At 37.3% G+C, this 27,847-nt stretch overlaps 1 protein-coding gene across 3 annotated transcripts in view; it reads left to right on the top strand.

Annotated features, from left to right (window-relative positions):
• The window catches only part of TBC1D31 (TBC1 domain family member 31), a 61,611-nt gene that overhangs the window by 16,067 nt on the left and 17,697 nt on the right, over nt 1–27,847 (top strand). For all 3 annotated transcript variants that reach the window (XM_082674963.1, XM_082674964.1, XM_082674962.1), the window contains exons 5-16: nt 2,885–3,036; nt 5,817–5,976; nt 8,582–8,782; nt 13,296–13,472; nt 17,709–17,788; nt 17,867–18,013; nt 18,354–18,487; nt 22,448–22,581; nt 22,900–23,079; nt 24,067–24,305; nt 24,566–24,718; nt 25,738–25,873. In XM_082674963.1, coding sequence (XP_082531089.1) covers nt 2,885–3,036; nt 5,817–5,976; nt 8,582–8,782; nt 13,296–13,472; nt 17,709–17,788; nt 17,867–18,013; nt 18,354–18,487; nt 22,448–22,581; nt 22,900–23,079; nt 24,067–24,305; nt 24,566–24,718; nt 25,738–25,873 — 1,893 coding nt within the window. The remainder of the gene's footprint in view (nt 1–2,884; nt 3,037–5,816; nt 5,977–8,581; nt 8,783–13,295; nt 13,473–17,708; nt 17,789–17,866; nt 18,014–18,353; nt 18,488–22,447; nt 22,582–22,899; nt 23,080–24,066; nt 24,306–24,565; nt 24,719–25,737; nt 25,874–27,847) is intronic.

Genomic DNA, 27,847 nt, shown 5'->3' with positions numbered 1-27,847 from the left:
GACAGAAGTGAGGAGGAGTTGGGTCAGGCAAGGGCATCAGCACCTGATGTAGCTGAGTTACCATTTTTTATTGTCTTATTAGCTTTAGTCCTTAGTAGAGTGTTCTAATTAACCAGTATGTTCCATAGTATATTTTATATGTGTGTATGTATGTATTTTTAGCACTATTATCAAAAAACAGATACTAGTATATATGTGTAATATATATATAAATACATATATATTTACAATTCCCTAAAATTCTTATAGTAATGTCGTTAACTATTAGAATCATTTCCTAATAGGCTGGGTGACAATAACAGAAGTTCGTTGCAAGGCTACGGTATTTCACGTAGATGCCTTATTGACCCGTTATTTTTGTAACACTGGGGAAAGCCGTGGTAGATGCAGTGTTCATGCTGCTTTTCCCCAGGACAGCTCTCTCTCATTACTGTGATGACGGTTATATCCAGATTCTGAATACTCAGAGACGCTCCAATCCAGTGCTGTAGACACTGAACACTTCATCCCCAAGGAATGTAGCACTCCCTCTGACGCCAGTAAAGTTGTGAAGGTGTGTGAGAGATCAGGGGTCGGAATAAGAGGTAACAAATCCTTAAAGGTGCCCTGCCTCCTCTGTGAGTCCCTGCCCCTCTCTCTTGCCAACACAGCAAGTCACATATTTTAAAAATAATAAAGCTGGGGCTTCCCTGGTGGCGCAGTGGTTGAGAGTCCGCCTGTCGATGCAGGGGACACGGGTTCGTGCCCCGGTCCGGGAGGATCCCACGTGCCGCAGAGCGGCTGGACCCGTGAGCCGTGGCCACTGAGCCTGTGCGTCCGGAGCCTGTGCTCCGCAACGGGAGAGGCCACAACAGTGAGAGGCCCGCGTACTGCAAAAAAAATAATAATAAAGCTTGTAAAGACACACCAGTAGAAGCAACAAGATACATTCAAATGTAAAGTGTTACAATAAGCGATAACGCAGTTAAGGCTGGTCTGGATGGGAAAGAATAAATACCTGGAACTCAGCACTAACTGTTAAAGAGGGACATACATATACTGTACAACTCAGAAAAGGGTTCATTCATTCATTTATTCAACAAATACTGTTGAGCACCTTTACTACATTCCTGTCATTGTGCTCAGCACTGACTACACAAAAATAAACAAAATAGACAAGATGTCTGCCCTCTCAGAAACCAACCAAGGGTCTTCATCCCAAGGCAGCTGTGAAGGATGACACCTCTCGCTCAATTTTGTCCACAGTGTATGGGGTCCCATGCATAGAGTCCCTGGGTCGATTTCCTGTGGGCAGACATATGTATAAAGAAATTATAATTATTCTGTAATTCAAAAGAGGAGTGATGGGCTTCCCTGGTGGCTCAGTGGTTGAGAATCTGCCTGCCAATGCAGGGGACACAGGTTCGAGCCCTGGTCTGGGAAGATCCCACATGCCGCGGAGCAACTAGGCCCGTGAGCCACAACTACTGAGCCTGCGCTCAGCAACAAGAGAGGCCGCGATAGTGAGAGGCCTGCCCACCGCAATGAAGAGTGGCCCCCGCTTGCCACAACTGGAGAAAGCCCTCGCACAGAAACGAAGACCCAACACAGCCACAAATAAATATATATATATATATATATATATAAAAAGAGGAGTGAAATATAAGACCAAAGCTATATTGAGGAAAAAATAAGGGAAAAAAAGAATAAATAGCTAGAGCTCTAACTAATGATCAAACCGTGTGAAATGTCTCAAGCTGTTTCTGGGGTGTTATTGGATTGGCCAGAAAGTTCATTTGGTTAATGAATATGTTGTTCAATAAAGTTCTTGGTGAAAATGAAAAATGTGTCTTTTATTTTTACTTAAAACCAAAAGAACTTTTTGGCCAACCCAGTATTTTGAGAGGATAGGTAGGAATATTTGTCCTTAAGACACTGAATTTTTTTCATTTTCTTTCCTTCTTTGCTTCCTTTCCTACCTCACTTTGTGTGTTTTACACAAATGACACATAAAATTATATTTGAGGCCATTGAAACTCTTATGAGAAAATATTGGTCAACTTTAATAAAAATTTTATATTATCAAAAGTAAGCATTGCTTACTGCTTATGCAATAGAAAAATAGAAATTAGAATAAAATGGTATTTTCAACTTCACTACCAATTTCAGTCTCATCTGTCCATTAGATAAATTGAATCTAATAAAATATCATGTATTTGTTTTCAACTTTTTACTTTTACAAATAATGCTTAGCAAACATTTATACACATTTATCTTAAAGCATTTTGCTGATTTTTTCCCCAAAGGATTAACTCTTAGAAGCAGATTGACTAGTTCAGAAGAGAGAGATTTTTAAGGTTGTTGAGCTGTTAGACAGTATCTTTAACCAGTTTTTACTATCAGCAGCAGTGTATGACAGTGCCTTTATCTATACTTTCACCAACATTTAATATTTTTTAACACTTATCTGTAGTTAGTACTCAATATAGCATTTATATTAGTATATACCTTATAAATATAATACGTATGTTAATATATGTATAGTTTGTGTATATGTATGTGTGTGCATTATTTTAAAATAAATTTGATACACATAACATGGTGTCTTATTTTCATTTGAATCTTTTATAAGGTTAAATATTTTAAATTGTTACCTAGTATTTTATGAATAGCCTAGTCATTATAGTCACCTGTTTTTTGTTTAAAGGAGTTTACCTTTTCTTTTTAGTTTATAATAGTATGTAAAAATATCAGTTTTCTCCCCTGTCATATGTTGTAAATGTATTTTTCTCCATTTTAAGAAAAAATAATTTTAAGACAGAAAAACTAACTACTTGTAAATTTTGAATTTGAAGAGGACTGTATGATCCTTATATGAACAATAACTTTTTTTCTTCCTCTTTAGGTTTTCTTTCTACCACTAACTAATACCATCCTGAGTTGTTTTAAAGATAATTCCATCTTCGCCTGGGAATGTGATACTCTTGTTTGCAAATATCAATTACCAGCTCCACCCGAAAGCTCTAGTATATTATACAAAGTGTTTGCTGTGACCAGGTAATGTCCTCTTTAAGACACTAAGGATTTTTATGAAATTTAACTTCCAGGGAAATTTTATAAATTTTCATTCAGTATTTTATTGTCCTATAAGCAAAAGTTTCCTTCAAACTTAGATATGATCTAAGATATGGTAATAAGTTTTTTACTTATTGTGGAAAATGTACACAAAAATATAAAAGTACATGAGATCTCAAGGCTAGCACTCCCGTTAGCTATAATAAGCGTTAACTAATAGCCACTCCTACTTTGTCTATTACTCTACCTACCATTTCTCTACTGCACTGTCATAAAGCAAAGCCCAAGTGTATCATTTCATGCGTAAGTATTTCAGCGTGTATCTCTAAAGGATAGGACCCTTTTTGAAACATAACCATGGTACTATCATCAGACTTTTAAAAATTCATAATATAATATCATATATCTAGTTATTCATATTTCCCTGATTTGTCTAATAATTATTTTTTATGGTTGGTTTGTTCAAGTTAGGAGCAAAATAAGGTTCACATATTGCCTCGGTTGGTATATCTCTCTTCTTATATTTTCCTTGCAGTTTATTTGTTAAAGAACTGGTCATTTGTCCTGTAGTTTTCTACATTCTGCATTTTGCTCTTTGCATCCCGGTGATGCTGTTTAATATGATCTTCTCTCGTCTATATTTACTATAAGCTGGTTACACCTATATTTCCTGTAAATTGGAGGCTAGATCTTGATCTGGTTTGTAGACATTGTAGGCGATTTGTGTACCTTCATCAAGAGGAGCACAGAACTCTTTCTTTTGTGATATTAGTGGCCATTGATGATCATTACCTAGATATCGTGTGTTGCATTGGGGGTTAGCAAATGGTGCTATTCTGACTCTGTCTTTCCTTCTCCCTTATTAACCAAAACCTTCTATAGAAAGAAACTTCCTCTCATCAACTACACACCATAAAAATTAAAAAAAAAAAAAAAGGAAGAAACTGCCTCTCAACTCTTTGGTTACTTTACTGTACAGTTTGTAAAGGAAAGGCAGGATAAATGCTGGATTTCTTCCTATTTTAAAAAAAAAATTTTTTTCACCAAACTAATGGATTGATTTTTTGGCATCTTCAAAGGTGGCCGATGAAGTTTTTTGTCTTTAATCTTTGTAAGCTCATGGACTTAAACACAGTTGACATGATTTGACCCATTGAAGTTATTATTCTTAGTGATGCTCCAGTTCTCTCATCTTTGACCAGTGGGATCCTCTCCAGGTCGGCTTTGAACGAACCCTTTTGATGCAACCCCGGTTGTCTGTGATAGTTCTCATTCTCTCTGGTCCAACAAGATGTTCCAGTCTTATCTTGTGTATTTCCTGTCCCAAAATGGAATCAGCCATTTCTCTAAAGGGTGTGGGTTTATTTTTGTGAGAAATGATACATTGACACTTAATCTGGGTGCTAGGTTCTCACTGTGGGTGGGTTGGTCATTGTTTCCAGATATTAATGGATGTTATTTCCTCTCTTTCTCTCACCCTCTTCTTCTGAGTTATCAGTAAATCCCGTCAACTCTACAAATGGTATCTTGAATTGGTCTACTTTCCTTTGTCCATTGCTACAGCTATTACCCCAGTCCAAACTATCGTAGTCTTTTTCAGGCTACTGTAATAGCTCCCTTATTTGGTCTCCCTGTTTTCAGTCTCATTTCCTAAAGTCAGTGTCTACAAAGCAGATAGAGTGGTCTTCTCAAATCATTAAGTCAGATCATGTCATTTCCCTATTGAACTCCCGTAAAAGACTTTCCACTGCTCTTAGAAAATCCAACTCCCTGCCATGTCCCTGAGATCTTTGTCCTCTGGTCTAGGCCTCCCTCTCTTTTCTCATCTTATTTGCCCTTACTGTGTTCCAGCCACACTTGAGTGTGGCTTCTCTTTGTGATTTACACCTATCTCAACATTTTTCTTCTGGCCAGTCAGGAGTACTGACCAGCATGGAATTCTTTCTCCAAGTCACCCCGTGACTGGCCCATTCACATCATTTATGTAGTAGATCTTCCTCCTTTCCCAGCTCTGTAACATTACCTCGTTTTAGAGTTCTTTAAAGAACTTAACAGCTGATATCAAGTTCATTTATTTGTTTCTTTACCTTCCTCTAGACTGAAAATCCCCTGAGAGCAGGGATCTTACCTGTCTTCTTGTTCACCACTGTGTCCTCCTTGGCACCTGGAGTGAAACCTAGCTTATAGTAGACACTTTATAATCCTTTGTGAATGAATGAGCATCAGCCTTGCAAATCAATCCAGCTTATTCCTTCTGTACCTTTTAAACATAAAGTAGCTTTCTTTGGCAGGAAAAAAGTTTGGGCTTTTTGGTTTTTCATATAGCAATGCTGTTATCAGTTCAGTACAGTCGTATGTGAAATACAGAAAGTTGGTTAGTAGTAAGTGTCTTTGAGATTATGCTATAAAATATAAATGTTGCTCAGAAACTCCCAGTCATCAAACAGATATTTGTTAAGCTGGTATCTTAGCACAATAGGTAAAAAAAAAAAAAAAAAAAATCTACTGTAAACCTGAGTTTTCCTATATGGTAGCCACTGGATACCTGGGACTATTTAAATTAATAAAAATTAAATAAAATCAAGAATTAATTTCCTCAGAAACGCTAGCCACATTTTAGTTCTCAATAATCACATGTGGCTAGTAGTGACTACATTGGACAGCATAGATACAGAACATTTCTCTCATCATATTGGATCAGATTGGACAGTGCTGCTATAAATAATTCATCTAGTCTTACTTTCTCACCTTTTTAAATACAGAGATGGCCAAATCCTGGCTGCTGGGGGCAAATCGAACCATCTTCATTTGTGGTGCTTGGAAGCCAAACAGGTATTTAGAATTATCCAGATGCCCACCAAAGTTCGAGCCATTCGCCACCTAGAATTTCTTCCTGATAGTTTTGATGCTGGTTCTAATCAGGTTAGTAACGTAAATGTTAGTAAAGTTGTACTTGTTTGGAAAGATCGTTATCAATTTCCGCACTATGTTAGTTCTCTTTAACTTGTAGCCTGATTGTTCCAAGGTTTTGAAACTGCTGATAACTTGTAAAGAGTCTAAAACTGAAAAAATGGAAAAATCTTAGGTTCCGTATATTACTGATAACTTGCCCTTTTTCTAAAATCGGTATACTTTATGTCACACTTTATGGTTTACAGGGTGATTAAGCATGCTGTTTTCTATTGGATCCGTAAAGAATTCATTGAGTGTAGGCAGGGAAGGTATTCTCACCATTATACAGATTGTGACGCTGAAGCTCAGAAACATGAAGTGACTTGTCAGCACTCCTTTAATTATAAGGATTAAAGGTAGGACTAGAACTGAAATGTTCTCACTTTGTTACGCTGTGTTCTATCTACAATAGCTGGCTGCCTCAATCCTATGAGACGTCTGCTCTTTCTATCTCGCCGTCGTTTACACCGCGCTCCCCCCGCCACACACCTTTTTTCTCTTTAATAGTCGAATAGTTGAACCTTAACTTTCTTATTTTAAATTATCTTGGGTGTTGCACATTAACAAATTGTGTGTGTGTGTGTGTGTGTGTGTGTTGTGTATTTATGTATAATATATGTGTGTATCATATCTATTTTAAGTTTTTTGAGTAGATAATGCTTTCACATGGTTGAAAACATAAAAAAATATAAAAAGGCATAAAGTGAAGTCTTACTCTTTTCTCCCATTTGCCCAGTTATTCACTCTCCTTAACCCACTGCTGTTGTATAATCTTATGTTTTTCCCATTTTTTTACCTTGATTTTTCCTAACTTAGTTTACCTTGACGATTTTTCTATATCAGTACAGAACTTCGTTCTTTTTTACAGGTGTATAGGTTATTATCACCAGTCCTTTATTATTGGGCACGTAACCTGTCTTCAGTCCTCTTCTGTTACAAACGATGCTGCGCTGAATAACATTTTTGTTTGTTTTTTGTTTTTGTAATTTGTGTTTTGGCCGAGCCACGCAGCATGTGGGTTCTTAGTTCCCCAACCAGGGATCGAACCCGTGCCCCCTGCAGTGGAAGCACTGGAAGCACGGAGTCTTAACCACTAGACCGCCAGGGATGTCCCTTTTTTTTTAATACACATAACTTTTGCACATGTCATTTTATACATCCTGTCTGTAGGATAAAATCCCAGAGTTAAAATAGTTGTACCAGGGTTAGGTGCATCTGTAATTTTGATAGATCTTGCCAAATTGCCTTCCAGAGAGATTGCGTCAACTGTGAATAAGAGGGTTTCCTACCATCTGACCCAGAGAAGAACATGCTGTTTATTTATTTACTTTTTATTTTTCTTAATAAATTTGTTTACTTATGGCTGCATTGGGTCTTCATTGCTGTGCGTGGGCTTTCTCTAGTTGTAGTGAACAGGGGCTACTCTTTGTTGTGGTGCACGGGCTTCTCATTGTGGTGGCTTCTCTTGTTGTGGAGCACAGGCTGTAGGTACGTGGGCTTCAGTAGTTGTGGCACATGGGCTCAGTAGTTGTGGCTCATAGGCCTAGTTGCTCCGCAGCATGTGGGATCCCGGACCGGGGCTTGAACCCGTGTCCTCTGCATTGGCAGGCGGATTCTTAACCACTGCGCCACCAGGGAAGCCCCAGAACATGCTTTCTAGGTTGTCACATTTAAACTGCCTCCAACCACCTCTAGACTATGTCTTTCATGTAACGGGGGACATCAGCGTTTCACGAGATCACGTGGTGGGCCTGGGGAAAAGAACCTGTATGTGGACAAGGCAGCAGAGGGGTTTATTGTTTCATGTGTTGAGGCTTTTTTAGTATGTGTTTTTAAGTTCTAAGTTGTATGAGTTACAGCTAATTTTTTTTCCCCTTGAAAGACTAGCTTCCCTCCGACCCACAGCCCGACTGCCCTTGCAGCTCGCAGACCTTCCCTCTCCACAGCCCAAATGCTAGTTACAACCGTGGGAGTCACAGCTTTGTGTGGGGCAGCAGGACAGGTGTTAGCTCTGGTCAGGCTGGGGATGGAGAAGAGAAACAAGCCCTCCACCTTCCTTGCTTCTGGCGGCCAGTGTGCAGTTAAGGTGAAGGACTGCCATCATCTGTACTCCTCTGGAGGGATTGGTGGAGATGCGCCTGCCCGTGGGGAGCGCTGATTCTTAGGTGACCTTTCTGTAGTGTCCCAGGATGGGCTCCTTACTGGTTCTGGGTAGAGCCAGGCTTATCTGGACCTGAACAGGGTGAATCTACATGAGCCGTAATTAGGGATTTTTAAAATACATGACGGCTCTCTGCGAGTATAATCTCCTCTGACTGTTCTCCCTCCCCAACCAAAGAAAAGAAAACATATGTAAATACACACGTGTGTATGTGTGTAGTTTGACTTGCAGACATCTGACCTTTTTTAATTGAGGTATAATTGACATAGAACATTGTATTAGTTTTGGGTGTACAACATGATGACTCAGTATTTGTATACATTGTGAAATGATCAGCGTAAGTCCAGTTAACATCTGAGACTTGACTCTTAAATGTGTTTTAGGAACTCATATGTTGTTTCCCTCTACTCTTAGGTTCTTGGAGTGCTCTGTCAGGACGGCATTATGAGATTTGTTAATATACAGACTTGTAAACTTCTCTTTGAAATTGGGAGCCTTGACGAAGGAATTAGTTCATCAGCAATTAGCCCCCATGGACGGTACATTGCATCTATTATGGAAAATGGAAGTCTGAACATATATTCAGTTCAGACTTTAACAAAAGAAATAAATAAGGTATGTTATCAAGTAAACAATATCTTTTTTCTTTTAAGGTTTAAATGCTGTATCATCAAAAATAAAAACTCCGCGTTACAAGCTTCTAACCTCCTTGCACCTTATCCACTTTCCTGGGTATGGTTTCTGCTCTTACCCCCAAAGCCACATCTCCAGACTTTTATCACCCATGCTGCATCCCTAAATTGCTGTCTTCACAAAAGGCATCTGTTTGGAGTCCTTGTCCCATTCAGGGTGCCCCTCTGATCTGCTTCCCAAAAGAGGTCTTCAGTTCCAGTCTCTTCATTTCTGTCCCTTTCTTCCCATTGTTGTAGGCTAGACACCTTGGAGCACTATGTCTGTTTCTATTCCTGTACTTCGCAGATCTAGTCAACACTAAGTCCTGCAGTCCTTGAATCTGAGGTGCCTCTGTATGTGCCGCCTGTTCTGTCTCCATATTGGCCATCCCCGTGCTGGTGCTCACTTGCTGCTCTCGAATAACAGTAACTTAAACAAATATACCAAAACCCAGAGCCCTCAGTGCCCGCTCCTGCCCGTCAGTCATCTTTTATGGTTTTTTTTTAATTCTTTTTTTTATTCTTTTGCTTTTCTTTTATCATCTTTTATATAACATTTTTCTTTTTTAAAATTTATTTATTTATTTTTGGCTGCATCGGGTCTTTGTTGCTGTGCGCAGGCTTTCTCTAGTTGTGGCTAGAGCTAGTAGTAGCTGAGGCTACTCTTCGTTGCAGTGCGCGGGCTTCTCATCGCGGTGGCTTCTCTGTGTTGCGGAGCACGGGCTCTAGAGCGCAGGCTCAGTAGTTGTGGCGCGTGGGCTTAGTTGCTCTGCAGCATGTGAGATCTTCCCAGACCAGGGCTCGAACCTGTGCCCCCTGCATTGGCAGACAGATTCTTAACCACTGCGCCACCAGGGAAGTCCCAATGTAACAGTTTTCGAAAATAATACTTTCATCATCGTTTCTAAAATAATGCTATCTTAGTGGCTTCCTTCCTTTTGCCTGTTGCATTGAGTCCACACTCCTCTGCCTGGCTCTCCAAGTCCTCTCTAATCTTGTCGTCTCTCCCTAATGTGTTTCCTCATACTTTCAGCTTCCCTCGTCCCCCGTAGACACCGTGCTCATTTCTACGTCTGTTATTACACTACTCACCTCTTCTAAAATATACTTCCCACTTCTCTTATGGTTATCTAAAACTCCCCCAGCTCGTTGTCAAGTCCAGTTCTGTGGGAGCCTTTCCAGGTCTGGAATTGTATCACAGTAGCCCTGAGAGGGACTTCGGTGATCACCTGGTCTAACCATTTCGTCTTACAGGGGGAGCAGCTCATGCCCCAACCTAATGACACAGCTAGTCCTTAGCAGGCCCAAGTGTTCTATTCTTAATATGATAATCTTGTTGCCATGTACTCGCTCCTTTTTACCTTTTTCTTTTCCAATTAGATAGATAAGAAGTTCTTATTACAGAGCAAAATCAAGATACAGATAAGCAAATAGGTCAGCAAGTCTCACCATTCTTAGATGATGTTGAAATGTATGCCTACTCAGTCTTTTGCTGTGTGTGTGTAAATGTATACAGTCTACATGATTCACGGATTCTATAGTTGTGAGTTTGTCTGTTGGTGAAAATTTATCTGCAACTCTAAAATCAGTCCTCACCGCATATTTACAGACACTTGCATGTGCAGAGCAGCAAGAAATTGGAGTTGCCTTCATGCAGGTTCCCCCCCGAGGTCAGACAGAGCAGCACTCGGCCTTATTTCAGCTCTCCATGGGAACAAGTGTCCTTCTCGTGGTCTATTTAGTGCCACATGTTTCACATTCTTGTGATTTTTGTTGGTGATTTTGCTGTTTAAAATGTCCCCCAACCACAGTGTTGACGTGCTGTCTGGTATCCTAAGCACAAGAGGGCTGGGAGGTGTCTCAGGGAGAACATATGTGTGTTAGATAAGCTTCATTCAGGAATGAGCTACAGTGCTGTTGGCATGAGTTCAGTGCTAATGAGTCAACACTGTACAGTCAATGAGCGTCTTTATTTATTTTTATTTATTTATTTTTGGCAGCATTGGGTCTTTGTTGCTGCACGTGGGCTTTCTCTAGTTGAGGTGAGCGGGGGCTACTCTTCATTGCGGTGCATGGGCTTCTCATTGCAGTGGCTTCTCTTGGTGCGGAGCACGGGCTCTAGGCACAAAGGCTTCAGTAGTTGTGGCTCACGGGCTCTAGAGCACAGGCTCAGTATTTGTGGCACACGGGCTTAGTTGCTCCGCGGCATGTGGGATCTTCCCCGACCAGGGCTCGAACCTGTGTCCCCTGCATTGGCAGGCGGATTCTTAACCACTGCGCCACCAGGGAAGCCCCACATTATTCATTCTTAATGAGAGTTGTTAGCCTAGCTGAATTTTGTAAGAGCTAGATAAATGTTGTTAATAGAAACAAAGATCTGAGAAAAACCAAGGTAAGCATGAGTCATTGGCTTTCTCTCTGTTATTTATTAAGCAAGTTGAGGTCATATTGACCAGAAAAGCTAGCTTATAACAGAAGAAGGATAATTTATTTTTTTTTTTGGACACATTACCAGCACCACCAGTGCTATTCCAGGCCTACAAAATGCTCAGGTTTATGCAAAACTTATTACCCGTGTCTCATTCCTTCAAGTCCTGTTTTCTTGCCATTGGAGAATTTCTGGTATTGTGCTAATAATAAGTAAGCTAATTCCTATTTCTCTGTTGAAGTTTTAACACTCCTAAGGTGTGGCAATTCAGGTCATATCTCAGGCTCCAACTTCTGGGAGATTCCTTCATGGAAGAACCATGAAAAATGTGGCACTAGAATAAATATTACAATAGAGATACAGAAGAATGGACTGAGGTTAGAAGATAGTTCAGGGATATTAAAGATGGGCAATATTCAGAAATCAGACCACTATTAATTACATTTCATAGGTAAAGAATTAAATCATAGAGTAAGTGGTCATTGTACTTTATTTTGGTCAGAGTTATTGTTATTATATTTTGTATTATCCTGTACTCTTTCTAGATGTGAATAAATACCAATGTACCCTAGAAAAACACTATTAAAAAACCCTTACAGATGCAGTTAAAACTTCAAATACTTTTCAAAATAATTTTAAAACAAATAAAAATGCAATATCAATGCCATGTATACTACCTGCTCTATACATTTTACAGTGTTACGTGTCGTACATACTGCAGTTGACAATAGGGAATATTTTCTTGGTCTCCTATAATAGGCTGCAGGTTTCAAAAGCAGAAGTCCTGAACTTTTGAAGGCAACGTGAGAAAAATCTCTGTTTGAAACCTCAAAGTAGTCTTTTTATAGTCTGTTATTTAAAAGGAGTCAAGATGTTTGCTTTGTTCTGTTTGTTTCTTTGGGGACGAAGCGGGAGGAGGTCAGAAAAGTTTGTTTTCTGCTTCAGAGAGCTTTCCCAAAGAGTGGCGATTCATTTCCATCGTACGTCATCATGGAAGCCCACTGTTCTGGCTTTCATGACAGCTTGAATTCAGGGTGATGTGTGTAATATTTGTCTTTCTGAATCTAATATGTTCATTTGGACATTTGGGGTATATTGTGTTCTTATTCTCATATGCAAGGAATTGGCACTTTGGCTTCAAGAAAAATTATTTAAAAATCACAAATCCACCTTGTCTTTGATCTGGATCTGGGCTAATTACTAAGGGAACATTCAGCAGTAATGGTCTCAAACCTTTAAAACACCCTGTGAAAGTCCTTTTACTTGAATCATACTTAGAACTCAGAAAGCCGGAGCTATTTTATCTGCTTATTTTCTTTGAACAATGAAGATCTTTTTATTTCAAAGAGAGTGTTATTCACAGAGAAAATGTCTTAGTGAATCATTTTACCTTAAGTAAATTGAAGTTGTTGGGGGCTTATTTTCCTGTTTGATGAGCCCCATAAAAACGAGGGTTTGGCATCTAAGTCGTGCTTTCTGCCCTGCCTCTGAAGCTGTTGATGCAGTCAGGGACTGACAGCCATCCCCATGTGGATTAGAAAATGTAACCAAGGACAAGGCAGGGGTCCCGTGCTTTCAGAGGAAAGTCATGTGACAGTTTCCCTCGAAGAAATTTCACCTGAGCCCAAAGAATGTTAGGGTGCTTCTCTCAGCATTCTAGAGGGCCCTGTGTGTAACTGGGCCTTCTCTGCAGCAGATTACCGCCTTACTACTCACTTTATCATACAGGTGTAAAAAATGGATTGATACTGTATGATTGAGGCCAGCTTTCAAGGAATAACTAAATTCTGTTTGTTGTTGTTAATCGTGATCTTTATTACGTTGCTCAAAGGAATTCGGCAGAAATTTGCTTTGATTCGTTAATCAACAAGGAAACATTCTTGGACATTTTATTTACACTTTTTGCCTGAAGGATAATTATATCTATTAAGGCATATTACTAAGTTGAGCAAAATACATTTTGTAAATTATATGTTAACAGGTCTATTTTCCAAGGATAACCACTGGATTTCCCCCCCCCCACTTTCAGCCACCTCCTCCTTTAGTGAAAGTGATTGAAGATTTGCCTAAGAGGAAAGTGAATTCTGGTGATCTTAAGATGAAAGTAACATCAGGAAGAGTACAGCGCCCAGCAAAATCAAGGGAAAACAAAATACAAGCTAGAATGTTAAAACAAGACCTGACTGGTAATTTTGAAAATAAAAAGGTAAGACTATATTAAACTTTTGTTTGTCATGGCTCTGCTGTAGACAAGTCTTATGATTTTTAGACCATCATCATTCTTCCTTCTCTTAGCAATTAAAGGAAAATTATGGAAAAGAAGCAAGTTGTAACTGAAATTATAACATGCTTTTAAAACTTTTTAATATAAAATTAATACATGTTTATGGTTTTTTTTAAAAAGTCAAATAAAACAGTATAGAATTGCACTGTCCAATATGCTAGCCACTAGTCACATGTGGCTAATCTGATTTGAGATGTGGTATATGTGTGAAATACACATCAGATATTGAGATTTTATTATGAACAAAAGAATGTAAAATATCTTTTTTTAAATTGAAGTGTAGTTGATTTACAGTATTAGTACAAAATAGTGATTCAGTATTTTTATAGATTATACTCCACTTAAAGTTATTATAAAATATTGGCTATATTCCTGGTGCCGTATATCCTTGTAGCTTCTTTATTTTATACATAGTAGTTTGTACCCCTTAATCTCCTACCCCTAAAGAATGTACAATATATTAGTTAATAATTTTATGCTAATTATATGTTGAAATGATAATATTTTTATTACGTTGGGTTAAATAAATGTATTAAATTTGATTTTTACCTGCTGCTTTTGACTTTTTTTAACATGAAACTTAAATTATATTCTTTAAGAAAACTTAAATTACATTTGTCTCTTGCTTATCTGTTAGACAATGCTAGTATAGAGGTTGTAAAGGGAAAAGAACAAAAGCATACTTTTCTTCCTCCCTGTGCCCTAGCCCATTCTTCATTGCACTCCCCAGTGGTGACCATTGTTAATAGTTGTTGATGGGACTTCCCTGGTGGCGCAGTGGTTAAGAATCCACCTGCCAATGCAGGGGACACGGGTTCAAGCCCTGGTCCGGGAGTATCCCACATGCCGCGGAGCAACTAAGCCCATGCGCCACAACTGCTGAGCCCATGTGCCACAACTACTGAAGCCGGTGTGCACCTAAAGCCCGTGCTCCATGACAAGAGAAGCCACCACAACGAGAAGCCCGCACACAGCAACAAAGACCCAACGCAGCCAAAAATAAAACAATAAAATAAAATAAAATATAAAGAAAAGATAATTGTTGATATCCTTTCAGAAGTTTTCTGTGTATAAACATAATGTATATCTGTCTGTTACCTTTTTAAAATTTTTTTACATAAATGGAATCATACTATAGCACTGTTTTATAACTTGTTCTTATCACTTAACAGATTGAATATCTGTTTATATTAGTGCATGTAGTGCTACAACATTTTAAAAATATTTGCATAGTATTGCATTTATGGATATAACTTAATTTATCTCACTAGGACTCTGCTGACTGGCATTTAGGTTGTATCGTCAGTCTTCTGTTAATACAGTCTGATGCAGTGGATATTCCTAGGACATTTGAACAAATGTATCTGTAGAAGTAGAATTTTTAAGTCAGAGCATGTGCATAAAAACTTTGATAGTAGTAGAATTACCTATTTCAGTCAGTTTTATTCTCCTTTATATGTATTTTTTTGTATTTTCTTAATTTTCTGCAAAGAGCGTATATTGCCTTGGAATTGAAAGAAAATATGCACATTAATAGACAACCTGCTAACACTTTCAAGGACTTTCAAAACTTTTTATTGACAGTTAATCAATCATATGCATAAAAATGCACAGCTCAGTAAATTTTTACAGACTGAATACGCCTGTGTTATTAGCACCCAGATCAAAAAATGGACCATTTCCAGCACCCTAGAAGCCCCTCTGCTGCTCCCTTCCAGACACTTGCCCCCTTACCCCAAGCATCACTACTCTCCTCCCTTTTAACACTGTAGATTAGTTCTGCCTTTTTTGTACTTATGTTCATTGGATCATTCAATTGGTACTCTTTTGTTTCTGGCTTCTTTCATTTAACGGTATTTTGGAGAGATCCATGTGGTCGTAGACCATTCATTCACAGCTGTATAGAATTCCATTGAGTGAATAAACCATGCTTTATCCATTCTGCTATTGGTAGGCATTTGGGTAGTTTTCTAGGTTTTTTTGCTATTAGAAACAGTGCTGCTCTGAACATTCTAAGGCATCTTTGTTGAGCATAAGGACATGTTTCTGTTGGGTGTAAACCTAGGAATGGAATTACTGGCATATGGGCTATGCATATGTTCAACTTTAGTAAATACTGTCAGATAGTTTCCCAGGTGGTTGATTTAAACAATCCATGTTCCCACCAAGAGGTATCTGAGGGTTCCAGTTGCTTCATATTCGTAGCAACTGTTGGTATTTTTCTCATTAATTTTAACCTCTTTTCTTCTATAAGCAGTTTTAAAATGTGAAACTTCCCTCAAAAGAAGAATGTGTAAAGTGTTCATTAGAAACTCAGTGCCCAGGGTTTTTACTGGAGGCTGGTTATAGGCTCCCTTGCAAAATTCCAGACTCCACAAGGAAAGCAGGTGTTCAGCATAAACCACAGTGTACAGTTTAGGCGCCGTGAGCCGCTCCTGTTCGTTCTGGAGATAGTGGGAACTTCCTGGAAATCCAGATAGCTGGACACCAGACAAGGGCCAACCTTCAAGTGGGCCTTTCTAAGGGTAGCAGTCACGGACCTGCCATGTTAACTCTTCTCTGGACATATTCATATCCACATTAAGAAATAGAGTATTCCCAGTAGCTCTGAAGTCCCCTGTGTGCTTGTCCCCAATCTCATTTCTCTCCCTGTCCCATAGATGTAACCGTTGTCCTCACTTTTGCCTTATGTCCTTGGCTTTCCTTATAGCTTTATCGCCTCTACAATGTAACCCTAAACAAAATACTGTTTAGTTTTAAAAAACTAAGTAGCAGGCACAAACCTAGCTGTGTAAAGGTTAGGCGGTATTGACCCTATTAGTTGAATGTGTTTCTGAGACATGGTCTGGCTTCAGCTTTCCTGAGAGTTCACAGGAGCCTCTTCTGAGAAAACTAGTGTGGGCATGGTGATGATTGACTTCTGGGAAATAAAAGTGACACCACGGTCAGGGCATCTGGCAGCCCTTCGTCTGGATCAAAGTTGGAAGCCCTACAGAAATATTGTCTGGGAGTGGGCGGCTTCTAAAAACCCGTAGCCAGTTCTAAGGAGTAGGTCACAGTAGAGTACTTCTGTGGGTGAAACGCCTGTCCTCGACTAATTGTGTCATCAGGACATGGAAAGGGAAGTAGGAGCTTCATCAGCTCATGGTGAAGACAAAAGTAGATGAAACTCAGGCCAATCCCCCTGGGCATTCTGACCTTTGTTTAGAGAGGCTTCAATGGCAGCGGGTGTCTGGGTGACGACAGTGAACAGAGACAGTGAACGTGTCTCTTTTATGGATCGCATGGCTCTAGTCTGGGCTAGTTGCCCTTAATGTCTGGTGCATCGCTCTCAAACGGGGCTCTTCATTCACCATCGTCTTGGGCTGTCCCTCACCTCCCTCTTACACTTTGATTACCTGTTTCTTATGTGGTGAAAAGAGCACTGAACTAAGTCAGAAGATGTGGCTTTGAGTCTTGAGCCAAGACTCAACACATGTGTGATCTTAAGCAAGTTGCTGAACTTCTCTGACCTTCCCATTTTCTCAAAGAAAGGAAGACAAAACATCTCATCTGTTTCATATAGTTGTTATGTTAGGCTTAAACGAGATAATCTATGAAAATGGCTTTATGATCCTAAAATCTATAAAATGTTTTTCCATTAAGATAAAAATTGACTTAAAAGTTAAAAGTGCAAAAAAATAAAAGAGATGGAAGGATCAAGAGAGGAAAAAATTATCCAGATGCATTGCTCTTGCTACAGGGATTGACAGAGGACAGCCCATGGGCCCAATCTGGCTACTCAAGCTAAGGATGATTTTTATATTTTTAAATGATTGCATTTTAAATGGTTATATGAGTACCTGCCTAATATGCTTGATTCTGCCTCTTGACCCACAAAGCCTAAAATATTTACTGTCTGACCTTTGACAGCAAAAGTTTGTCAAACCCTGTTACAGGGTAAAAAAATATGTCATAAACTTTATCTGCTGTGTATATGCATACTCAAGAGAGAGAAAGATAGTGTGTGTGTGTGTGTGTGTGTGTGTGGAGAGTTCCATGATATAAAATATATTTTACTGTGTATTGTGTTCCAAAGTTGGAAAGCCACTGTGGACTAGATTACCTTTTCAGTTTTAAGATTATGTCACTTATTGATACTATTTTTTTTCTTTACAGAATGAATTTTCAGATGGATTAAACAAAAAGCGTTTACAAATCTTATTAAAAGGCTATGGTGAATATCCAATGAAATACAGGTAAAATTTAAATTCTTGCATGTTAAATCAATCTTATTCCCCTAATTTTTCTTGGTTAAAATTATGTTTTAATTTCAGAATGTTCATTTGGCGCTCTCTGCTACAGCTGCCTGAAAATCATACTGCATTTAGTAACCTTATAGATAAAGGTATTCATGTGGCATTTCTCAACCTTCAGAAGAAATACCCCATCAAAAGTAGGAAACTACTCAGAGTATTACAGAGGTATGTATGTTCAGTATTTTGCAGTAATGTGTATCTTCCCCAAGATATTTATTAATTACAAATGGGAGAATGGTGATTTCATAGTAGAGAAACATAGCAGACACCTCCTTAACCAAGTAATCAAATTTAAAATCACCAGTAAGAACTCCTGTCAGTGTGTTGCACATCACTTTTGTTGTATTCTTGCCGAAAACTTATAACCTCAGTCTAATCGTGGGAGAACAGACACACCCGAATTTCACCACATTTACCTTCTGTTTCATTTTTCATCATGTGAATGTATTATTTATTCAAATAAATTTTAACAAGCTTTTCTGCTCTTTCCTTATTTTATTCACAGAACCCTCTCCGCGTTGGCTCACTGGTCCAGCATCTTTAGTGATACACCGTATCTTCCACTTCTGGCATTTCCATTTGTAAAATTGTTCCAGAACAACCAGCTCATCTGTTTTGAAGTTGTTGCTACTCTTATAAGTAAGTAAATAAGTAAATAATGAAACCAAGAGTAGATACTTAGACATTTTCCGATACCTTTGCAACATTTAACAATTCTAGTGTGAGACGGTCAGAAATAGAGCATAAAACGGAGAGTTTGGACATTTATACATAAATAAACCTTTTTACTTACATTGAAGTTTGGATGGTTGCATTTTAGAAGATACTGTTACAGGCTAGATTTTGTTAGTAAGAAGGAAGCAGATGTTTCACTTACTGAAAGTCAGTTATTATTCATAAGACTGCAGTAAGCATGTAAAGCATTTAACACACGATGCGTAATGTGGCAGGTGTTGGCAGTTACCCCCATTCTCATCAATCATAGCTAACATTTAATGAGAACTTTCTGTGTACCAGGTACCATTCTAAGTGTTTTGCCTTTATTAACTCATTTAACCGTACAGCAGTCCTGTAGGGTAGGTGTTATATATTATTATTCCCTTTTTATAGTTGAGGAAACTGAGGCACAGAGAGCTTAAGTTCATGATTAGGTTCATGACAGAATAAGGATTTGAACCCAGGCACTCAGAGCCTATAGCTGTACTCCCATCGTGTTAACTGCCTCATCATTATCATCTACACTAAAAAGTGAGTCATTTTTTTTCGTATTAGTAAAATCAGCTGAATGGTTAATGAACTGGATCCAAATTAAACCAACACTGGTTTAACAAAAAGAATATTTTTGTATGTATTTTTCTTGTACAAAGGAGATAGGCACTTAACTGTAACAATAAAATTCTGAAAAGTAGAAATAAAAAGATCCCAGTGTACATATTGTGAATATTTTAGTTTACTTCTCTTTACAGATTTTCGTTCATTTTATTATGCTGTATTTGCTTTAGTAAGTTTTTACCAATCATTGGAGGAAATATAGGAAAATATACAAAAGAAAAGAAAATTCATGAATATTCCTCTTCCTCAGAAACAATCTTGATGATATATTAATGAATTTCTTCTAAGAGCATTTCCCTAAATCATTAAATATCTTAAAAAATATAATTTATTGCCTATATAATATTTCATCTTATACCATAATGTATCCCCCAACTGTTAGACTTCTAGGGTTTTTTATTTTTATAATTATACTACTTTTATTTCATATGATATATACATTTCTCTTATTTGTATACACTTTGTAAACATTTTATTGTTTATTGTAATTCTATAACGTACATGGTCTAGTTTAATGTTTTATTGTTGGACATTTAGGTTGTTTCTAATTTTTATGTATTAAAAGTAACAATGTTGTGACTAGCTTCACATTCATAAATTTATAATAATTTCTTTTGGTTGGAGTCCCAGAATTGGTATCATTAGGTCATAAAATATGAATATTCTAATTAATCCCACTAAAGGGTAGTTTACCCTGTCAATAACACTAAGAGTTTTAAAAGGAAAAGAAACAAGAACAAAAGATGAACAATCCAATTTAAAAATGGGCAAGGGCTTGAATGGATGTTTCTCCAAAGAAGATGTACAAATGAGCTACTGAGCCCATGAAAAGATGCCCAGGATCATTAGTCATTAGGGAAATGCAGATCAAACCACAGTGAGACACCACTTCATACCTACTAGGATGGCTGTAATTTAAAAGAAAATAAGTGTTGGCAAGGATGTGGCAAAATTGTAACCTTTGTACACTGCTGATAGAAATGTAAAATGGTGCAGTCACTGTGGAAAACAGTTAGGTGGTTCCTCAAAAAGTTAAATATAGAATTACCATATAACCCCACAGTTGTACTCCTAGGGATATCCCCCAAAAAATTGAAAACAGAAACTCAAATAGATACTTGTATACAAATATGTTTGTGGAGCATTATTCCCAATAGCCAAAAGATGGAAACAACCCAAATGTCCATTAACAGATGAATGGAGAAACCATATCTGTATATATACAGTGGAATATTATTCAGCCATAAAAAGCAATGACATTCTGACGCCTGCTACAACATGGATCAGCCTTGGAAACATGTTTAGTGAAAAAAGCTAGACACTGAAGGACAGATTTATGTGAAATTTCTCAAATAGGCACAGAAAGTAGATTAGAGGTTACCAGGGCTGGGGAAGTAGAAATGGGAAGTTAATGCTGAATAGGTACAGAGTTTCTGTTTAGAAAAGGATTTTGGAAATAGTGATGGTTGCACAACATTGTGAATAGAATTAATGTCACTGAATGGTACACTTAAAAATGGTTAAAATGGCAAATTATGTTTTACCACAAGAAAGAAAGAAAGCAATTATATCTCATTTAGAGTAGGCATGCACAACTATCTTTTACTTCCAGTAAAATCTTGTTACATAGCTACGTATGATTATATACTAAGGAAATGGATTTTTCTCTTCTGAAACTGAAATCTAAATCTAAAAGATCCATGACAGTCAGCATGAGTAGCTATGGATTTTCGTCAAGGGTCTCAAACTAGTTTTATTCAATAAACTGAGCTTCAACTAAATGTTGGCCCTGCTTTGGGATAAGCCATTGTTTGGGCTTTCAGGTTACAGTCTAGTTGGGGCCAAGAAGAAATTGTGAAGGAATATAGTTACTTCTATGTATAACTTGGAATATGTTTATAAAAGTCATTTTTAAGCACTCTTTAGAGTTCCTCTTATAACCAGGAGGAAATTCTTCAGGTTTAGTGAAGGGCCTCCACACGATGACCATTTCTCTTTATTCTCCTCTCAGTCAATTCTGTCTCTAGATCCTCTACCCATACTTCTGTGTGGTGGCACCTAGCAGAATACAAGAGGAGACGTTTACTGTATAAAACAGGGTTTCCCTCTTGCTTAATTGAAAAGTTGTTCTACTGATGAAGATTAAATATAAGAGAGCTTTGTGTATGTGTGTGGTGTTTTAAAATTCCCAAAACTAGCAGTGTCTGGGACATCATAGGTACTTACTTAGGAGAGGTTGGATTTTTCTGTTAAAGTTAACGTATTAAGAGCAGCAGTTAAAGAAGCTGAAATGTTTCTTTTAAAGCTTAGTTTTTGCAAGATTTTATTTATGACTTAAATATTAACTCAAATCTAAATACTTAACTAATAAATGAAATAATGGAATAAACCATGTGTAATCCAATATTCTGATCAGACCATTTGCTAATTTGAGAAAGATCTTATCGTCAAAACATGAAACCCCAGCTCAGTATTTAAAATAAAAAATCTGAATTTAATAATTATGGCAAGTTGTGGTGGTTAGACATAGGTTCATTGAGCAGTGAAACTGATCATCTTCCTAGGGTTTTTGGAAAAGAATGTTTTGGGGGTTGTGCTGGTTACTAAGTGAGAGTGAGTTAAAGTCAGCCTTAGAAGCCTCTTCAGTGGAACGGATTCTCCTTTCTATTGGCTGACTTTCAGAGGACACTGCTGCAGCTGTCACTGATTGGTTGGTTTTCAAAGTCAAGTTTACTGAAACAAGTTGTCATTGATCAGTTAGATTTCAAACCAGTCCTGGTGACTCCCTGTTACCATACCTATAGAACACTCTTTTCCTAGAAATGGGACTCTTTAATTAGGAATGAATTTTAGTAGATTTGAGGAGATTGCCATTTAACATTGATCACATTTTATCGAAGACTTAAATAGGGACCTTTTTTAGGAGAGGGTCATTTTGTTAGCCAGGAGAAATCTAAATACATGCAGCACACAAGCCAGCAGGAAACAGAGCCTTATAGCTACCATCAGGAATACTTTGGGAAGGTTTGTTTGTTTCAGTTGACACTTTCTCATTGACTGCTCTGAAGAAACGGGAATATTCTATAAACCTAAAATACCGCAGTAACATGATGGAGTTTTAAAATCTATTGTTCTAGAATTTAAAGGGTTATGTTTTCCTTATTAATGGGCATGTTGAGGATATAAAGAGTGGATACATTTAAGAACTGCAAAGCTCTTTGATGATATAGAAAGGTAAAGGTAAATTTTCAATTTTTTTCTTCATAGTCAATTGGTGTCAACACTGGTTTGAATATTTTCCTAATCCTCCTATCAATATTCTTAGTATGATAGAAAATGTTTTGGCATTTCATGACAAGGAACTCCTGCAACACTTCATAAATCATGATATAACTTCCCAGGTAAGAAATGTAAGGTTTTTAGAATAACAACTTATTTTGGAAGCTAACATTGGTTCTGGTATAAATAAGACAGTATTTTCTTGAAAGAATATAATAAACATACTACTGTTATGCTTTTAATAGTATTCCACTTTTTTCTTCATTAAACTGCTTTCCTGAAAGTCTGTAAAGAAGAGCCAAAATTAGAGTAGTTCTTTTCATAGTTATGTTCGTAATATAATGATTTTATAAACCAAATATAAACCAAATGAGTATATTAGCAATGGCTGTTATGACTTTTCCCTCAAGAAATAATACATTTTTTCTTATTTATTTTAGCTGTATGCATGGCCTCTTCTTGAAACTGTGTTCTCAGAAGTACTGACCAGAGAGGAGTGGCTAAAATTATTTGATAATGTCTTTTCCAACCATCCTTCATTCCTCCTGATGACTGTTGTGGCCTACAACATATGTTCTAGAGCTCCTTTGCTCAACTGTAATCTTAAAGATGATTTTGAGGTACATATCCTTGTTCTTAAGTAGTGGTACTCAAATTTCATTTATTTCAGTTAAAAATCCATGTATTTATTGAGTACCTACTATATGTCAGGTACTGGTGCCAGGTGGTAAGAATATAGCGGAGAATAAGTTATACCACTGCGTGCTGGCCCTTACATAGCTGTAGTCAGTCATAGCTTGACTACTAGTCCTAAAATCATAGCTTCGGAGAAGAATCATGATAATATTGGAGTTTTGTGCTTTTTGCCTGTTTAAAGGATGTTTAACAATTGGGTCGTTGTTTATTCTGTGCATGATTTTATCAGTGACCCAGCTGGTCTGGGATAATCTAGATGCTTATTACACATGCAGAATGGTAACTGAGAATTTTGAGGCCAGTGGCTGAAAGAAAGCATTAGAGGTAGTTTTTGAAGGGAGAGGTTCTTTTGGTAACAGGATAAGTTAAGTTGGTTTTGTTTGTTTGTTACTTATTTTGTGGTTCCTATCAAATTAAACTCTCTTTTTACTTCATGATCACAAGATGCGTACATACATGTATGTATGTGTGTGTATTTACTAGAATTTGGACCTGCCAGCAGAACAAGATAATGTGGAAACATGTCAGGTATTTTTTAAAAATCAAGGTTATTTTCAAAGGCTAATTTAGTTTTGAATTTACCTATTTCGGATTTTGAAGAAAAAAATCGCAGTAGAAGAATTTATTTCGTTGTTGAAGCAGTCTTCTATTATGAAGGAAGCCTTCATTTTGAGTTAACATTGTAAAAGTTTTATTTCAAAATTTCATAATATGGTTGTATAAATTTATTTTTTTAAATATGAAACTGGATCTTCATTTTAAAACTTGGGTTATGAAACTCTTCAGTGAATTTGCAAAAAAAAAAAATCCTCTTAAAGATAAATTCACATTTACATGTTTAAACTCGTTTTAGTTCTACCTTAATTGCTTTACTAGGTCAATCTCAATTTAAACACCAAGTTTTCTTACAGTATTTTTTTCACCATCGGAATAACCTGGATATAAGTGCTGTAATTAGAGAAGTTTATCGTCTCATGGATACCACGCCCACTGATATTCATCCAGACAGCATGCTTGATGTTTTTGTGGCACTGACAAAAGGGCAATACCCAGTATTTAATCAATATCCAAAGTTTATTGTGGACCGTCAGACACAGGAACGAGAAAGAATAAGAATAAGGGATGATGAACTGGATTACTTAAGAGAGAGGTAATCATGCAATGGTTGTTCTTTGATAAAAACAAAATCTATTATAAACAAAATTTTTGTGAAAAAGACATGTAAATTATTAAGTTGTATAAAATCAGAGTTTGAAGGATGGAAATATCTTTAAAGGTATTCTTGCATATGGAAGTAAAACAGTTACATGTTAATCAGGCATACATTTTGTGTTTTGTTCGTTCTTGGACTTAAATTACTCAGTTTTCTTATTTGCGTTTTGTTATAATAATAAATATTATCTACTCTAGGCAGGCAGTTGAAGACATGCAAGCTGAACTAGACCAGCAAAGAGTTGAAGATGAAGCTTGGTACCAAAAACAGGAACCGCTTCGTAAAGCTGAAGAAACAAGGAGAGAAACGCCCTTACAAGAGGAGGAGATGATGATACAGCAAAGACAAAAGTATGTTTAACACTTTGAAAAAAGCTGGACATCTGAGTTATTTTAATAATTTTTATTTCTTTCATTATTATGAAATTATATATAATTATATACAGTTTCACTTTGTATAGTATTACCCAGCTCTGCTATTTCCATTAAGCAAATGTTTAAGCTAATAAAAAGAAATTATAATACATTTTTCAAAAAATTGGCATATAGTAAACTGTAATTCTGAAGCTATACTGAGTATAATATAACTTGCTCTGATTATTCAGAAGTAATACAAGATCTAAGGTACCTTTTACGGTGGGCAGAAATGCCTTGCAACACAATGCTGGGTAAATCATCTTTAGTGGAGTATAATTTTTTAAATTGTGTTTTAAACATATCTGTGTGACCTGAAAATGAAACATAAAATGATTGTCTCATTGTACATTTCATACTTTGGAGGACAGGGAAAGAAGTATTAAATGCTTATTCAATAATACATTAATAAGGCAAAATGTTTAAATTAGTTAAGATCATGGGATAAGCATTGAGATTAAGGCTAATTGTTGGGAAAATCACTTCTGTAAGTGTTTGTTGATTCTTATTTTTGGATAGGACTATGAAACAGATTTCTGGTGTGAATTTAAAAAAATTACTGAACTGAGCCATCAGCGTTCTAAAATTCTAAAAGAATAAGCATACATAATCTTTGGTAACATTGGAGTATTTGGGGGCCGCCTTTTCTCAGATAAAGGATATTAATTGTATTGAGGTGATCTGAGTAGTAGACCTGTTAAAGAGAATTTCTGAGTATGAAGAAATAGCCAATTGCATGTGGACTTGTCACTTTCATGAATGCAGGCTTATTTTGTAATTGAGCGTTTTCATTTATATATTATAAAAACCCATGTTATGATAGCACCAGTTGAATTGGGAAAGCAGACCAAAATAGGTGGCAGGCCTTTCATTGTTGTGAAACATAGTATTTTTCCATTTAAATATATATTGGGAAATGATTTTATTTATTCCTCTTGATGTATTTTGTGTTTAAGACTAGCTGCTGTGAAAAGAGAGTTGAAAGTAAAGGAAGTGCACTTACAAGATGCTGCAAGAAGGCGTCTTCTGCAGCTTCAGCAAGAACAGCGTGAAATGGAGCTAAGAAGACTGGATGATGAAATTGAGAGAAAGGTTTATTATTCTTAGTTCTCATACATTATCTCCATTAACTCTTACTTAAATGTAACGAACACCTTCAAGTTAAATAATATTCCTAGAGTTCACAAGGGATACTAAATAGCCCCTTTAGTTTTATGTAATTCTGCCCTGCCCCCAGCTATTCTTATTCTCTTTTATATTTCATTAATGGTTAAATGTTTTAGAAATGCCAGGAAAATGGGTCAGGTTGACGAGTGTCCTTGATGACTGTCTCTTTTAGAGAAGTATCAATTAAGCATGAAGTTAATTGTGAAGTAAGGGAAATGCTCCTTTTTAATATAAAAATTTACACATCGCCAGTCTAGAAAGATCTCCATTACAAAATATATGGAGTTAAAATGGACCTTCTCCACTCTTCTCTCATTTCATCCCCAGAGATAAATTATTTTAAAATGGCTATATATCTTTCTTTTTTATGGTTGCATAGTATTCCATTATATGGACATGTCATAGTTTACTTAACTAATCCTTTGCTGTTGGACATTTAGGTTGTTTGCAGTATTCTGCTGTACAAAACACTGCTAGATTGTGCATTCTCGGTACAAATCTTTGAGTAGTTGCACACATATTTTTGTTGAATAAATTCCAAGGTATGCCAGATTGTCCTCCAAAAATGAATCCACTTAGGTATTTTAAGAATATAAGAGTACGGGCTTCCCTGGTGGCGCAGTGGTTGGGGGTCCGCCTGCCGATGCGGGGGATGCAGGTTCGTGCCCCGGTCTGGGAGGATCCCTCGTGCTGCGGAGTGGCTGGGCCCGTGGGTCATGGCCGCTGGGCCTGCGCGTTCAGAGCCTGTGCTCTGCGGCGGGAGAGGCCGCGGCGGTGGGAGGCCCGCGTACTGCAAAAAAAAAAAAGAGAATATAAGAGTACCGATACCCTAGTCAATTTGGAGTGCATCAGTCTTAATATTTGCCAGTCTGATAGGTGATAGGTGAAAAATGGTTTTGTTTTTTTTGCTAATGATGTTACCTGTCTCTTTATTTATTTATTTATATTTACTTTTTCGGGGGGTACGCGGGCCTCTCACCGCTGCGGCCTCTCCCGTTGCGGAGCACAGGCTCCGGACGCGCAGGCTCAGCGGCCATGGCTCACAGGCCTAGCCGCTCCGTGGCATGTAGGATCTTCCCAGACCGGGGCACGAACCCGTGTCCCCTGTATCGGCAGGCGGACTCTCAACCACTGCGCCACCAGGGAAGCCCAGTCTCTTCATTTATTTATCTTCGTTTGTAGAACTAAAAATTGCATATCTAAATCGTTTTTCCATTTTTCTACCAAGTTACTCTTTTTCTTACCAATTTACACAGGCTCTTTTATCATTTGGGGCAGCAGTGTCCAATAGAAATATGATGTGAGCCACATGGGTAATTTTAAGTTTTCTAATGGCCACATTAAAAAGTAAGAAGAAACAGGTGAAATTAATTTTAATAATATTTAACTCAGTATATCTGAAATTATCTTTGCAGTATGTCATTAGTAAACATTGTCATTGAGATGTTTTACCTTTTGTTTGTACGAAGTATTCGAAATCTAATAGTCAGTTTATACTTGTAGCACACCTCAATTGGGGCTAATCACATTTTAAGTGACTCAGCAGTTATATGTGGCTCTAGTGCTTGCCTCACAGCATAGAGTCAGGGCATTAATCCTTTTGTCTGTTGAGAATGTTTTGCTCGGTCTGTGTTTCTTGACTCTTAAGAATGTTTGCAGTGTCTTTTTTTCATTATGTAAAATATTTTAATTTTTGGATAACCAACTTCATTAGTTTTTTATGACTTCTAGGTTTTCTGTCATGTTTATTAACCTTCCCATTTAAGGTTATATTACCACTTATGCCTATTTTCTTCTAGTTCTGTAGTTTTCTGTTGTTTTTTTAAATCTTTGATTATCTTTTTAATTATTTATTTATTTATTTATTTATGGCTGCGTTGGGTCTTTGTTGCTGCGCGC

Source organism: Grampus griseus, assembly GCF_964374135.1.
Source record: "Grampus griseus genome assembly, chromosome: 17".
In the NCBI taxonomy this organism is placed as follows: domain Eukaryota; kingdom Metazoa; phylum Chordata; class Mammalia; order Artiodactyla; family Delphinidae; genus Grampus; species Grampus griseus.
The sequence above is the reverse complement of the archived record's forward strand: the minus strand, read 5'-3'. Positions and strand labels throughout refer to the sequence as shown.